Source organism: Nomascus leucogenys, chromosome 22a, assembly GCF_006542625.1.
Source record: "Nomascus leucogenys isolate Asia chromosome 22a, Asia_NLE_v1, whole genome shotgun sequence".
Classification (NCBI taxonomy): Eukaryota; Metazoa; Chordata; class Mammalia; order Primates; family Hylobatidae; genus Nomascus; species Nomascus leucogenys.
In genome coordinates, this window is record NC_044402.1 from 53,769,850 (window position 1) to 53,785,606 (window position 15,757).

Consider the following 15,757-nt stretch of genomic DNA (forward strand, 5'->3'; position numbering starts at 1 on the left):
AGGTTATGATGTCAATGACAAAGGGAGCTCAGACAAGGAATGACATGGCTGTGAACAGGTACCCCCACTGAGGGACCCTAGAACCAGAGGAAGCCCTGCCGTTTGACCTGTGGGCTCCACAAGAAACAAACTTCCCCCTACACCCCTCCACTGTGAGGAGGCTCTGGAGGCTGAGGTGCTCCACATGGCTGGTGTAGACATCTGCACACTGGAGTCTTTTCCAGCATCAGAAGGATCTGGAAAACCCAGTCCTCCTTCCTAATAAGAGGAATGAGCACGCTGGCTGGCAGCATCCCATGCACAGGATGGTGTATTTGGGAGGTGTGCATGTTACCCAGGCTTGGACAATCAGAATCTTTCCCCAAATTATTAAAACTCTGGTAGACACTCCAGAAACATATATAACAAAGACAGACACGCACACGCACACACACACTCACATGAAGAGAGAGATGAGATAAGGTGTGAGGTGATAAGAGAGATGCAGAAAATAGATGCAAAAAGAAAAAGAGAAAGAAATGCAGATAAATAGTGACAAATGATTATAAAAATAGAGAAAGGCAACAATGCAGTGAAAGAGACACAAGAAGGGAACAAAGACAAAACTGGAGAGACACGCAGAAAGAACTACACAGGGACAAAGAGACACACAGAGAGGAGGATGCACAGATGGAACTATAACAGAAAGAGAAGAGACAGATGATGATCTCATTGAATATCCTGAACTAGTCACTTCTGAAACCAACCTTCCTTGTAACATGAATCAAATATCTCTGGGTTGGGTGTCTATCATTTGGAACGAAAAATAGTACTTTCATTGCTGGTTATGCTTTCTTAAAAATAAAAATTAGTCTTGATTGATGTGACTTGCCAGCAAAAATATATTTGAAACATCAATCACTATAGTTGTCCCCAAACAATTCCACCATGCTTACTTAGACAACACTCACCAAACCGGAAGAGAGGCTGGGATTGCACTGAACATCAATATTAAAGAACCATGAATGATGTGATGACTGAATTGATTTTCTACCTCCTCTGCCTACCCTTCGCACCCCAAGATGCTTTCAGTGTCTTTTCAAAGTACAACCCTCTTTCTAGCCATGGTTTCGCTGGGTCACCTCAAGGTATGTTCCTTCACTTGGCAGTGGTTTCCTACCTCTGCTCAGTTAAGGAAGTTCTGAATACAGATAACTCAGAATCATGTTTAATTATGGGGAAAAGCACTAAAGTCAGGTAAATGATTTTGTCGTGCTTCTCTTGACAGGTCTGTTGGGGGAGAATGGAAACAGAGAATCCTGTTGGGGCCTGAGTAGACACAGCTTGCAGTGCACAGGCGGAGGCTCTGGGTCAGTGCAGGAAGCAGAGTCACAGCCAGTGCCTTGGGGTGGGGATCACAGAAGGTGACCTGGTGGCTGCATGAGAGCCACTGTAGGACTCTGACCTCAGTGGGACAGGGTGACACAGGCAGCTAGGAATTCTGGGCAGGGGCGAGTAGGCATTACAGAAGAGTGATGACCAATCCCAGACAAAAGTCCTCAGGAGTCAGTGCAGGAGCCCTGGAGAAGAGAGATGAGGCATGATCAGCACCGGGTACCCTGAGGGACACACCCTCTCCCCCACTCCTCAGTTTCCTCTGCAGCATCAAACAGAGGATGCTGAGGTCTAGAGCATATCATCATCACATTCCCCAATATCTGTGTAAAGGTAAAATAAGCTCATGAGGACACAGAATTTCAGCTTGATGCAGACATGTGGAGGTGGAGAAACAGCAGTTACCCTTCTGGGTAATATGAAGGGTTTGATTTTTTTAGTAAATTGGATGACACTTCATCTCCACTACTAGCAGCCTCTTTCAGTCACTGAAAATGCCTACAGGCAGTAGCTAACAAAATGTGGCACAAAGTGGGCATCGCCCTACTATCTCACATTCAAGACGTGGCTCTGTCCCCACATTTCACAAAAAGATGCCACCAAAGTTAAGGCCTGGTTCTGGGAAACAATCTCTGGAGATTCCTAGAAACTGGCAAACTTCTCCCCTAAGTCTTAACCCTCATAGCAGCAAATAGGCCATGAACAGAGACCACTGTGCCCTGGAACACTCCGCTCATGCTCTTCTTTTTCTTTCTTTTTTTTTTTTTTTGAGACAGAGTCTAGCTGTGTCGCCCAGACTGGAGTGCAGTGGCGCAATCGTGGCTCACTGCAACCTCTGCCTCCCGGGTTCAAGCGATTCTCTTGCCTCAACTTCCCAAGTAGCCGGGATTACAGATGCACACCACCACGTCCAGCTAATTTTTGTATTTTTAGTAGAGATGGGGTTTCACCATGGCTCTTCCCCTTATGCCTGTGCCCTCTCCCCCGACTGGATCACGGCTGAAATATTACCTGCTGGTGGAGGCCCTCGAGGTCCTACAAAAGGAAGTTATACAGAGAAAGGTCTTGTTAAACAAACAACCACTCTCTCACCCCAAAGGAAAATGACACATGTAGTTTAACTGGGGTTATATTCTCTTCCCTCCCATGTTCTTTAAGTTCTTAAGCACCCTAAGTTAAAATCCTCCAAAACAAAGGAAATTGTCACTAGAAGGCAAGGAGGCCAAGGTTCTGACCCTCTTAATGGAGGAGGCTTTTAGAAAGGAGCCAGTAAGACAATGATGAACGGTAAGGATGTCCTGGAATAAGCTCTATCAGTCAGCTCTGGCAGCACTACCATTCACCCAGTAAAATCAGATTCCAATGCCTCCTCCAATCTTGTCCTGTCTCCTCACACTTCCTCTCAGGGTCAGGAGGAAAGAGCTACATCTAGAAACAGAACCTCTCTGAACATAGGGTCTGGGTCACAGCCCATCTTCCCCATTGCCCCCTGGGGTTCCTCACCTTTCCGACCCCTGTGATGGATGATAAGGCCCAGCCCGAGGAAGATCAGCCCCAGCACGAAGCCTCCAATGCCACTCAGCATCTTGCTCTGGGCAGATTCAGACTGAGCCCCTAAGGAGCAGAGCCTGAGTGTCAGTGTTTGTCTCCATACCCCATAATGTCCTTGGTACAGGAGGTGGAGGTGTCAGGGGACACTAGTTCTCCAGTCTGACCACCCTAGGGAAGAGAAAGACCAGCTAGTAGGTCTTTGGACACAATGGGTGGGTGAGGGAGAGGAAGAAGCACACCCCTGCCCCTCAGGACTTCATCCATAACCTTAAACCCTAAGGCACCAGTCACCAGCCCTAACAGTCAGTCTCTCATAGCTGTCAGAGCTGGGTTCTGGGGCTTTAGTAGTGTTGATATGGTTTGAATCTGTGGCCCCACCCAAATTTCATGTTCAATTGTAATTAACAGTGTTGGAGGTAGAGCCTGGTGGGAGGTGACTGGATCATTAGACCAGATTCTTGTCACCATCTCCCTTAGTACTGTCATTACAGTAGTGAGTTCTCATGAGATCTGGTTATGTAAAACTGCGTAGCACCAACCCCCTCTCTCTCATGCTCCTGCTCCCGCCATGTGAGACACCTCACTCCCTCTTTTCCTTCTGCCACGATTAGGAGCTTCCTTATATCTCCCCATAAGCGGAAGCCACTATGCTTCCCCTACAGCCACAGAACCATAAGCCAATTAAACCTCTTCTCTTTATAAATTACCCATTCTCAGGTATTTCTTTATAGTGTAGTGAGAACAGCCAATTAAACCTCTTTTCTTTATAAATTACTCAGTCTCAGAGATTTCTTTATAGCAGTATAAGAATGGACTAATACAAATGTGTAGAGTGATCTCCCTGGTATCTGGAAAGACAATGAGATAAGGATTCATCTGATGTGCTCGCCATGGGGCAACAGGTGTTCTAGTCTCCTGTGATTCCCAGCTCAGTAGTGATGTCAGAGACAAGAGACGGGATGGGAAGAGTCAGAGGGAGCTCTACCCTTTGTCTTGTGGGGCCCACAGTAAAAGGAAACCAGTTTCCCCTTACGCCACTCCACGGTGATGGGGCTCTGGAGGCTGGGGTGCTCCACGTGGCAGGTGTAGACGTCTCCACGCTGGGGAGTCATTTCCAGCATCACCAGGATCTGGAAGGTCCAGTCACCGTTCCTAATGAGGGAGGTGGACACAACGCCGGCTGTCTCCTCCTGGTCATTCCGAAACCACCGGACTTTGATCTGGCCTGGATAGAAATCTGTCACCGAGCAGACCAGCAGATTGTGGTGGTTGAGGGCCTCTGTCCTGGATGGGGAGATGGTCACTGTGGGCTCCACTGAGGGCAGTAACAGACAGGAAAAGACAGGAGTGAGATGTGAGACCACACAGCACGCCTGCCATGAGGAAGGGTCCCTCCTTGGAACCAGAATGGAAAGATACCTGGAGTCCAAGTCTTGGATTAAGGTTCCTTCAACAAATATAAATTTGACAATTACTGAGAATCCAAAAATAAACAACAGACCTTGGTTCCTGCCTTTATAGAACCTGCAGTCTAGTAACAGAGACCAAAAAATTGAATGTTATTTCAAAAGTTTGTAATATTTGAAGGAAAAGTAGGTGGACCTTGAAAAAAACTAACACTGATCAAACATCATGTTTGCCCATAACTCAATTCCTTTATCTTCTCAGAGTGCTGCTCATGGTCAAAAATGACACACCTTTCCCTGCATATTTTATACATCTTAACCTTTACCTCTCTGGCCATTTTACTGCATTTCCTTTATTTCTTTAGTGTAAAATTATAGTAAATATTTAATGTATGCTTTATTTACTTGGTAATATGTTCTCTCATTTTCCTGCTTTTTCTTAATTTCCTTTTAACACTCGAGACAGTTTAATTACTAGCTGCCTACCCTACTCCATCCCCTTGCTATTGAGAATTACTTTCTTGTTCTGAAATCAAACATTATCATGTATGTTCTCCATAGGAAATATTCTGAGATCCGTGAGAGGTTGGCCTGGGTGAATGTGCCAGACATGTGAACATATACATATAGCTGGGATTTGCTGAGGTCAGCAGGTGGCACCTCAATTAAATAGCACTCATGAGCCATTGTCCGGAAGGAATCATGGTTCCTGCTTGGACTTGAACTTTTCTTTAGGTTCTCCTTCCTGGAGTCTGACTAAATAACAGTCAGCTATGTGAGGACTTATAAGATTTGTTCATCTTCAAAAGATTGAAAGTAAAAATAGAGGGCGCAAATTCAGGAGAAAAAAATAATAGAATAACTTTTATTGAAATAGACTTGAAATGGCAAAGGTATAGCTACTTGACAGCACTAGGATGTGGGTCAGAAGAAGGCACGGAAGTTTTGTGAACCTGCATAGATAACACTGGGGTCAGACTAGGGATTGATTAATCAGTGAATTTTCAATGCCTTGAAAGTATCATTTTGTCCCATTAACAGTGAAAACAGGCAGGAATAGACTCACTGCTGTTTCTTGTCAAAATTGCCTTTAACAAGGCTTTACTTCCCTTAGGCTGTGTCGACGAGTAGTGAAGAACATAAAGAATGCTGTGTATTTTGGAGGAGGCTTCAGGTCCTGGTGCCTAACTGTGGGTTGATTACTTAAAGTGTTTATCATGTACCAATATTAGGATATATAAAGTGGCTATGCTAATCTCTAATGCACAGGTAACTGTGCTATTAAATGACATAACATAGATGGTGTTTGCTATGGCAATTGTCTAGAAATAAGTGCTCACTAAGTGGGTAAAATTGACGTTCAGAATGTTTATCCCTGAAGTGGATAGTGATGAGGGGAGGGAGAAAATCTACTCCAAAAGCAACCCGAAACTATTTTTATTCAATAATTTAGTGGCTTCAATCTATTTATTCCAAAGCTTCTGCTCTTTTCATTGTGCCATTTGTTCAGCTTCTCTAAGAAATTAAAACTGCCTTATAACACCATTCAAGTGTTGTTTTTATTTTCAGCAAACACCTTTTTCCCTAGACTGCATTCACAAACCTTATTAAGATCCAAGTCAATAAGTGTTTAAAGCATTAAGCAAAATAATAGACAATAATTGATAAAGTCCATCTTTAAGGCTCTATTTATCCTCTGCTTTCTCTTGAGCCTAAGTGCATGGGCAGCTGAATACATTTATTCATTAATTTAACAGAAGATCATTGAGCTCATACCACATGCCAGTCCACGAGTCAGGTATCAGGCATGCAGTGATTAAAACACTCTCACCTCAAAGACTAGGTCTCCGTCAAGAGCTCCTCCATGAATGACAGCCATTTAAGAAAACAGAATTACGATGAATAATAATTTGAAGCCAAAAGTCAAAATATCTTATTTCACAACTGTAATTGCTGGATGCCCTGCGCGCAGTTGTGGAGCAGCCCTAACTCCACCAGGCCAGACCTGAAGCTTCCTGCGGCGCGAGCTGTGCACGTGGACCTTGCTGGGCGGGGCAGTGTTAGCGGGGCGGGCAGGGGAAGAGGGCCGGCGTTCCGGGCAGAGAGAACTACTTAGCGAAGGTAAGGCACGAGGAGGCAAACGCATAAGGCACGAGGCAAGAACGTGCAGAGCAGAGAACAAGGCCGATGGACAGGGAGGCTGGGGACACACTGCGCAGCCTAACCCAACCCTGCAGAGAACTAAGGGCTGCGTTTGTGCATCCCCCTGCTCTGCCCTAGATCCCCGCCCCTCCGATACTACCCCCAGCCTCCAAAGCCCCGCCACCTTCCTGTACCCTGGGATGGACCAGGGCTCGGTCCTCGAGGCCGCGCCGTCCTCGCCCCTCTGTGCAGAGAGACTCGGGCCCCGGCCAAGGGGACGACGCTCACCTCGCCGCTGCAAGGTCGTGCGTAGCTCCGCCTCGTAGTTGTGTCTGCACACCTTGTCCACCGCGGCCCGCTCCTGCTCCAAGAAGTCCTTATAGTTGTTCCAGTCCTCGATGCTCCGCCCCAGCTCCGTCACCGCCTGGAACTCCCCAACGTCGCTGTCGAAGCGCCCGTACTCCTCGCGGTTATAGATGTATCTGGCCACACCCCGCACGCGCTCTGTCCCGTTGGTGAAGTAGCACATGCCCTTAAACTGGACCAAGAAATCCTCTGCGGGGAATCACGGCAGGTCAGTCAGGCCCCAGCCCGGCCCTAGCCCCAGCCCCCAGCCGGACCGCACCCTGCAGCCGCCGCCCTGACCCGGCCAGCAGCTGCGAAACCCGTCCACGCGAGATTGAGTTCTTGGCTGGGCCCGTGCCTCGTGCTCTGGACCTGGGATCCTCGAGGCATCTCTGCCCCAGCCCTGCCAGCCCTCTCTGGGGGCCTCGGGAATCTGCCTTTCTTTAGAGAGGTAAGAGGGAAAGTCCAGTCCCCGCCTGGGCCCGTGAACCAAGTGAAGAGAGCAGTCGGACCGTTTTTACATGGACCTCTGCTCTTAGATCAGGGCGTTCTAGCATGAAATCCCATTCTCCATGGAGTTCCTGGGAATCTCAGAGACAGAGTTATCCACATAAATTTGAGAGTTCAAGGGAATGACAAGAAAGGTTCAGGAATTAAAGTTGTTCTCGTCCTGATGTAAGTATTCTCTTGGTCACTGGGCAAAATACCTTTCTTCCCATGCCTGGATTTACTCTCTTTCTGCTATACCTGCCCAAGTGCCCTGTGAGGTTCACTCACTGCTGTGTTAGAAAGGACCTACACCTCCGGAGTCCTAGAAGGAAACATTTATTCATGGAAAGAGCCCAAGCTTTTGAATTCTATGGAGTCCAATTAAACTGAGTCAATCATCAGCTTGGGCAGGTTACTTAACAGAATATCTATATCACAATTATAATTACGTAAAAGGAAAATCATGATACCTACACATAGGATGTTAGGAGGAGCGAGAGAGAATTTATGGAAAGTATTGTCCTGTGTCTGAATAGAGTGGTTTCTCAATATGTATTATTTCCCTTCTTTACCTCCTCCTTTCTATCATACTAAATTCAGTCCACCATCAACTCAGGTCCCTGAATCCCACTCAAGTCACCCTTTGCCCATAAATCAGTGAAACCTGAAGTAAGCCTCCCTGTCTGTGGTCATCCATCACCTTCCCTCAGAACGGAGTTTGCCTCCACAAACCCTCCACTCAAGTCAGTAGTATGGACTCCTTTACCTCCCATACAGAGACTACAGACACCATTGCTGCCTTACGTTTCCCAGCGCAGAAAAATCCTACTGTGTCTTTGGGGAAATGCGTATCTTCAAAAATCACTCCACAGTCACTTTGTCCTGTCACGGGTAGTAAATACACACTTTGTCTCCTCTTTCCTCTCTCCCCCTTCAGGCTTAAGCCTGCGGGATTGGGGTTGGATTATCCTCACCTCACCCATTATAAGGTGGAAATAAAAATGCAACATAGCTCTGTTTCCCAAAAAGAATAAATGGTGATAAAAGACTGTGTTCTGAGATCATGGAGATCACCATCCCCCATACTCCAACCCAAGGAGAGCCTGTTCCCACCGTGGTGGCTCTCGAGAGCAGCTGCCCTGCACTTACTGGGAAAGTCTCTGGCCTCAGCCACTGGGGTGCTCAGCATCACCAGCATCGCGGTCACAGCTGCTGCCCAAAAGCTTCCAGGGATCTGCAGAGCCATCTTCCAAGACATAATTGAGACCAAGGAAAAAGCAGTGGTAGTCAACACAGCTCAAACCTAATGGATCTTATGTACCTGCCGGAAAGAATAAAAACCTCTGGATGTTTCCATGTGTGGTAGGATTGGAGAGTCCCTAGGAAAGGAACCAATCAGCACTGGAGCTGAAGGACCTCATCTGCCTCTGGGCAGACATTTTTCTGTGAAGATTGTCACTCCAATGCCTGGCACTGTTTCTTCTTCAAATTGCACTAGATGAACATTTGAGGGGAAGATTTCTGAATAGCTGAAGATTGAATGGCTTAGGGGTTTTAAGGAGCAAAAGACAAATGTGATTCAAGAGTAGGCATCTTACAACCTGTTGTTCTTATACTTGGGATTTTTAGTAGGGCAAATTAAGTGAGGATCATATTTCAGGGAACAGAAAATTGTTCTCACAGAACTGTTCACTTCTATTAGACACTCTGAGGAGCCTTAAGTTTTGGTGAGAAGAGCAAAGTTCTTAGAAGGAAATGATGGTGAGTTGCAGTTCTACCACTAATGTGCTTTACGAGAGTCAACAAATTCCTGAACTCCTTTTCACCCCCAGGCTTCTCTTTGCAAAATGTGGGTCATGTTTTATGCATTTTACATCTAGATCTTCATATATACAAATTTAACATTAATATAACTAGTTTAACATTACAAAAGGCTCCTCCACTGTTATCTGTAACTATCAGGTTAATAGGAGGAACAAGAAAAAATAAAAGTTGACACCCAGCCCTACTGGCAAGTGATTCTTTATTATGCAAGAATGTATTGCGTTCATGCTCTTTCAGTGAAAGTATTTGTTGACTTTTCTCTTTTAAGGTCTTCAGCTGCTTAAATCCTCCCTGAACCACGAAACAGGTGCATCTGATATGAGCAAAGGCACAATACACAAATTTTACAGTATTCAGACACAGTCACATTTAGTTTTGAGGATAGAGAGCAAAAGCTGTGAAGAAGAATTTCCTGGGGGCTGAATCGTATTAATGACGGAGCAAATGTTTAGAGTTACAGGTCGTATTGGGCCAGCCCTAAACATCAAATCCAAAATGGCAGAGATACCAATGTGTTTTTATAAATAAATTTCTTACTTATCAGGCTCATGTTGCCCATGGCTAGGGGCAGTACCAATGATTATAAAGCAATTAAAACAATGCCTGACAAACATTACTGGTAATCCTAACCAAGACAATGAATATCTCCACCTCTCTTCTTGTCTCCCTTCCTCCCACTCTTCCCTGTATATTAGTAAAGTAGAAGATAGGATCTAAAAGCAGAATATGTTTACCAGGTAAAAAGAAACAGGGAGGAGACAGTAGCAAGAGGTTTGCAGTAGTGGCACATGAAAGCATTGAGCCACTGTAATATTCTGTATTATTCTGTGCATAGGTTTAGATCACCTGAGACTGGGAACGTTGTTACTGGGCTTCCAGCAGCAGTGGTGCATTCAGGATCAGGGTAGCCCCCGGTCTAAGGGGGTCTCCACTGGTGCGATGGAAGCATAAAGGAGGAACATCAAACTCAGACCTAGAACGGAATTGGGGGCAAGAAAGAATAGGCAGAGAGGGACCTGAAGATGCCCTCAATGTCCTGTCAGTCCCCACCTCAGCATCCCTCAGAATAGAGGCCTCTGGCCCATCCCTTCTTCCTGTTTGAAGGGAGAAACTTCACTCAGGTTTATTCTGGGGCTGTGAGGCAAAGTCTATGTCAAACCTAGGGACTCCCCAGTCTCATGGGCCTCTTTTTTTTTTTTTTTTTTTGAGACAGAGTCTTGTTCTGTCGCCTAGCTGGGTCTCCTGCTCAGCCTCCAAATAGCTGGACTACAGCGCCCGCCACCACGCCCGGCTAAGTTTTGTATTTTAGTAGAACAGGTTCACCGTGTTAGCCAGGATGGTCTCGATCTCCTGACCTCGTGATCCGCCCCCGGCCTCCCAAAGTGCTGGGATTACAGCGTAAGCCACTGCGCCCAGCCTACATGGGCCTCTTCAAACAGACTTTTTTCTTTTCTTTTCCTTTCTTTTTTTTTTCCTTTTCCTTTTTTCTTTTCTTTTTTAGGGACAGGGTCTGGCTCTATCACCTAGGCTGGAGTACACTGGCATGATCATGGCACACTGCAGCCTCAAACTCTTAGGTTCAAGTGATCCTCCCGTCTGAGCCTCCCAAGTAGCTGGGAGTACAGGCACACACCACCATTCTGCCTAATTTTTAAAAAATTTTTTATAGAAACAGGGTTTTGCTATGTTGCCCAGGTTGGTTTCAAAGTCCTGGCCTCAAGCAATCCTCCCACCTCAGCCTCCCAAAGCACTGGGATTATAGATGTGAGCCACACACCTGGCCACACAGACTTTTCAACTAGCAACGAAAGTGTCAGCTTAGAGCCATTTTCTGACTGGCTAAAACCTCATCTGAGGCCGGGTGCGGTGGCTCACCCCTATAATTTTCTAGCGCTTCAGGAGGCCAAGGCAGGCAGATCACTTGAGGTCAGGAATTTGAGACCAGCCTGGCCAACATGGTGAAACCCGTCTCTACCAAAAATTAAAAAAATTAGCCGGGTGTGGTGGTGCATGCCTGTAATCTCAATTACTCAGTAGGCTGAGGCAGATGAATCGCTTGAACCCAGGAGGCAGAGGTTGCAGTGAGCTGAGTTCGCGCCATTGCACTCCAGCCTGGGGGACAAGAGCAAAACTCTGTCTCAAAAAAAAACAAAAACAAAAACAAAAAAAACAAAAAACACCTAATCTAAAAGGCTTTGGTTTGGGGCTTCTGCCAGTTGTGTCCCCCTGATCCAGCCTTCTCTACAGTTCTTTGCAATGTTCCTATCCCTGCTCCATTACTCAGGGCAGCCACTATTGGCCTGGCCAGAGGAAGGCAACTGAGACAAGCATCCTGATTCCGAATGCCTCACCCAAATCACCCGCCTGGCCTCTGTGGGGACAGAGCGCTTAGGGTGAGGCCACACGCACCCCATGTGGGAAGATGGGATGAAGACACTGCTGTTATTATGGGTCAAGGTTACAGTAGGGACACTCTCCCAAGGGCACATCATCTCTTCTTTCAGGGCAGAAAAAGATTGTAGAATCCTTCTTTGTGGAGTCAAGGGAGAAATCATCTTCCCTGGTCAGCATCTCTTAGAATCTGTGCCTGGTCAGTGCAGTTGAATGTAAACGCAGGGGTCATCCTGTCACCAGAAGGGTTATCCAGGACTCTATCCTGCAATTACTTCCAGAATCAAGAAACACTGTATAGTCAGAAAGGTTCTGTGGCCTCCTTAATGCCAGTGGTAACATAATTAGAAATACGGCCCCAGAATATCATTTTCCTTTAATAAAAATTTATCAAGCAATTATCTCCAAATTTTTCAAAACCTTGTGAAGCTACTTACATATTTCTCTTATATCAATTTTTAGGTAACCAGTTACATGAATTTTTCATGACACATATAAGGTAGGCCTTTTCTCTTTAAACAGTTATCTCTTTAAAATGACAATTTAGAAAATCTGAAGAGAGAGTCAGATTAGTAGCATTCAGAGGCTGTGCTCAAACAGTGCCTCCTTCAAGCAAGTAACCATGGGGAAACTCCATAGTGGAAGTCAGGTAAGGACTTGGAGGATACCACAGGGTGAAGGACTAGGAGTATGGAAAAAGCTTTAGCAGGAAGATAGAAAATCAGATGATACAAGGCATTTGGGACACTTGGGGGAAATGGGGAAGGTGAGTGATCTCTGGCACAGGAGTCCAGAGCCCACCAGTCTCATGGCTTCTCATGCTGTCTGGAAATGGCCCTTGAAAACAGAAGAAGACTGGGATGAAAACCCAAGCTGCCTGCTGTGGATGTGCTGTACAACGGAGCTTTGTTTCCTGACCCGTTTCTATAAGTTTCTTCTTCCAGTCAGTCTCATCCATGCATCACCTCAGCTGGACCACTGATGATTTCATCACCCAGAGCTAACCTACACATGTCACTCTTTGCAACATACCTGTTTCTCTCTACTTCTGGTTCCCTAGTGATGCCTGGGATATTTCCAGAGACAACTCTTCCCCAGCTTCTAGATTTGTAGTCATCATGTTCCTTCATTCCCAGACAAACCTTAAATGTCTCTCTATGAGATTTTTATAATGTCTCCTTCTTCTACAAGTTCTTACCAGTAGAAAGAGGAACTAATATTCAGGTGTGTAAAAAATATTTCAGTCCTACTTAAGCTCATGTCCAAGTACTCAAGAATTCAAGTGTCCAGCTCAGCTCAAGGTCATGGTTTATGCAAAAAAGCAACAATAGCAGTAATATTTTGGGGAGACTACTCATATCCTCAAATAGGAAAACTTAAGATATTCAATTTAAACCTCAATGACATATCAATCCATGCGTTTCAGGATGGCTATTATCAAAAAGACAAAAAATAGCAAGTGTTAACAAGGATATGGAGATAAGGGAACATTTGCACACTGTTGGTGGGAATGTAAATTAGTATGGCCACTAGGGAAAGCAGTATGAAGGTTCTTCAAAAAGTTAAACTAGAACTGACATATAATGTAGCAATCCCACTTCCAGGATACAGACAAAGGATTTTAAATCAGTATGTTGAAAATTTATCTACACTCCCATGTTCATTGCAGCATTATTCACAATAGTCAAGGTATGAAATCAACCTGTGTCATTCAGCAGATGAATGGATAAAGATAATGTATGTATGTATACACAATGGAATTCTATTCAGGCTTTAAAAAGAAAGAAATCCTGTGGTAAGCCAAAAAGTGACTGAGGCAGGTCTCAATCAATTAGAAGTTTATTTTGCCAAGGTTCAGGATGCACCTGGGAAAAACACAAATCACAGGAGCATCTGTGATCCATGCTTTTTCCAAAGAGGGTTTTGAGAACTTCGGTATTTAAAAAGAAAGATTAAGCAGGAAGGGAAAGTGAGAGAAAAAAAAAAAAAGGAGGGAGGGTAGGCAATGACACAAGTGGTTACTTTCTTGTGAGCCTGATTAGCCTCAGTAAATCTACATTTTACTTGTGAAAAGAGGGAGTAGAGGAAAAAGTCACTTATCCAAAAACAATAACATTGTAGAATCTTCCCAAAAGATTCACTTTCTATTCTCACAGACCAACAATTCCACTCAAGTTAATTACTGCAAAAGCATCCTAACTGGTCTTCCTGCCTCTACTTTATAATGTTGACATTGCTCATAAATCCAAGTTAATCTCTCTGAGTATTAGTTTCTTTAACTGCAAAATGAGGATATTATCTATTCCATAGAATAATGCCAAGGATTAAATGAAGTGGCAAATATATAGCATCTAAAATAGTTTTGAACACATAGTAGATGCTCAATAATAATTTTTTTTACATTTTTAATATAATTTTAATTCAATAGCTTTTAGGATACAAGTGGTTTTTTGTTACATGGATGAATTGTATAGTGGTGAAGCCCGGGATTTTAGTGAACCTGTTACCTGAGTAGTGTATATTGTACTCAATATGTATTTTTTATCCTTCACCGTCCTTCCCACCCTCCCCACTTTCTTACTCTCCATTGTCCTTTATACCATTCTGTATGCCTTTGAGTACCCATAGCTTAGTACCCACTTAGCTCCTACTTACAAATCAGAACATATGGTATTTAGTTTTCCATGCCTCAATTAGAAGTTGTAAGTTTTGATGGGAGTCCAATTTATATGTTTTTTTTTTCATTTCTTGCCTATGCCCTTGGTGTTATGTCCAAGAAATCATTGCCTAATCAAATGTCATGAAGATTTTCCCTATTTTTTTTCTAAGAGTTTTATGGTTTTAGGTTTCACATTTAGGTCTTTGATTCATTTTGAGTTCATTTTGTCTATAATGTAAGGTAAGAGTCCAATTTCATTCTTTTGTATGTGGACTTCCAGTTTTCCCAGCACCATTGTTGAAAAGGCTGTCCCTGGCACCCCTGTTAAAAATCGTTTGACCATATATGTCAGGATAGTTTCCTGGTTTTGATATCGCACTTCAGTTATGTAAGATGTTACAATTGGGGAAAACTGGATGAAGGCTATACAGAATCTTTTTGTACTATCTTGGTAACTCCCTTTGAATCTACAATTATTTCAAAATATAATGTTAAAGAAGCAAAGCCAACCAAAATAATATGTTTATCTTTTAACAAAATAATTCAATAAGATACCTAATAAAAATTACCCAATGTGAAATACAAAGAGAAAAGAAGAGTGGGGGAAAAACAGAACAGAGCATCCAAGAGCTGCAGTGCTGTATTGAATGGTTACATCACGTTTGTTTGTTTGTTTGTTTGTTTGTTTGTTTGTTTGTTTTGAGACAGGGTGTCACTCTGTTGCCCAGGCTGGAATGCAGAGATGCAATCACAGCTCACTGCATCCCCCACCCCGCCCCCAACTCAGGCAGTCCTCCCGTCTTAGCCTCTTGAGTAGCTGGGAATACCGGCACCATGCTTGCCCACTTAATTTTTCTCTTTTTGTAGACAATGACTCCTTATGTTGCCCAGGCTGCTCTTTAACTCTTAGGTTCAAGCATTCCTCCCACCTCAGCCTCCCAAAGTGTTGAGATTACGGATGTGAAACACTGTGCCAGGCTTATTTTTTTTAATGTGCTTTTACTTTCTTTCTTTCTTTGTGTTTCACTCTGGGTAATTTTTATTGTTCTATTTCAAACTCATTGATTCTTCCCTGGGCTCTACCACATTTGCTGATGAGTTTGTCAACTACATTCTTTATTTTTGTTAATGTATTTTTATTTTATTTCCATTTCATTCATCCTTAAAGCTTTCATATCTCTGCTGAAACTATCTAATCTTGCATGTTGTCTACCTTTTCCATTAGAGATTTTAGTATATTAATCACAGTTTATGAAGCAGGTTTACTAATTACCAATACCAAGGGAGGAAAGGGAGGACTTCCACTTCATGGAGAATAGAAAAGATCATCACTGTGCCAACCACCAGGAAAAGAGGTCCAGATACTTCTTCCCACTGCATTCTGAGCTACTGTTTATGTCCACCATGCACTGGTTACTTATTTATCTGAGTCTGGTGAAACAGAACACACTCACACACAAATTATGTGAAGGAGTTTTATTACTTACAGATCAGTAGCAAGGGAGAGAAGAAGCCTCAGCTCCATTGTGTGTCAGTTTCCTAAAGCTCAAGAAAGCTACCTAGGACACATGAAGTC

The 15,757-nt window shown here is 44.1% G+C and overlaps 1 protein-coding gene across 5 annotated transcripts; it reads right to left on the bottom strand.

The window, feature by feature from the left end:
• Positions 1 to 1,191: 1,191 nt before the first annotated feature.
• On the bottom strand, positions 1,192 to 8,615 carry LOC100603340 (HLA class II histocompatibility antigen, DQ beta 2 chain). Of its 5 annotated transcripts, none has more exons than XM_012503123.2 (6): positions 8,457 to 8,615; positions 6,762 to 7,028; positions 3,959 to 4,240; positions 2,878 to 2,988; positions 2,386 to 2,409; positions 1,192 to 1,559 (listed from the first exon to the last, which is right to left on the bottom strand). In XM_012503123.2, the coding sequence occupies exons 1-6, from the start codon at positions 8,563 to 8,565 to the stop codon at positions 1,546 to 1,548; spliced, it is 807 nt and encodes a 268-aa protein (XP_012358577.2). In that variant the 5' UTR covers positions 8,566 to 8,615; the 3' UTR covers positions 1,192 to 1,545. The 5 variants fall into 5 exon arrangements, with proteins under 5 accessions (XP_012358577.2, XP_003272200.1, XP_012358575.2 ...); XM_012503121.2 differs by having other exon boundaries at positions 1,502 to 1,557; positions 2,383 to 2,409; positions 8,457 to 8,565; XM_003272152.2 differs by lacking the exon at positions 2,878 to 2,988.
• Positions 8,616 to 15,757: the final 7,142 nt, after the last annotated feature.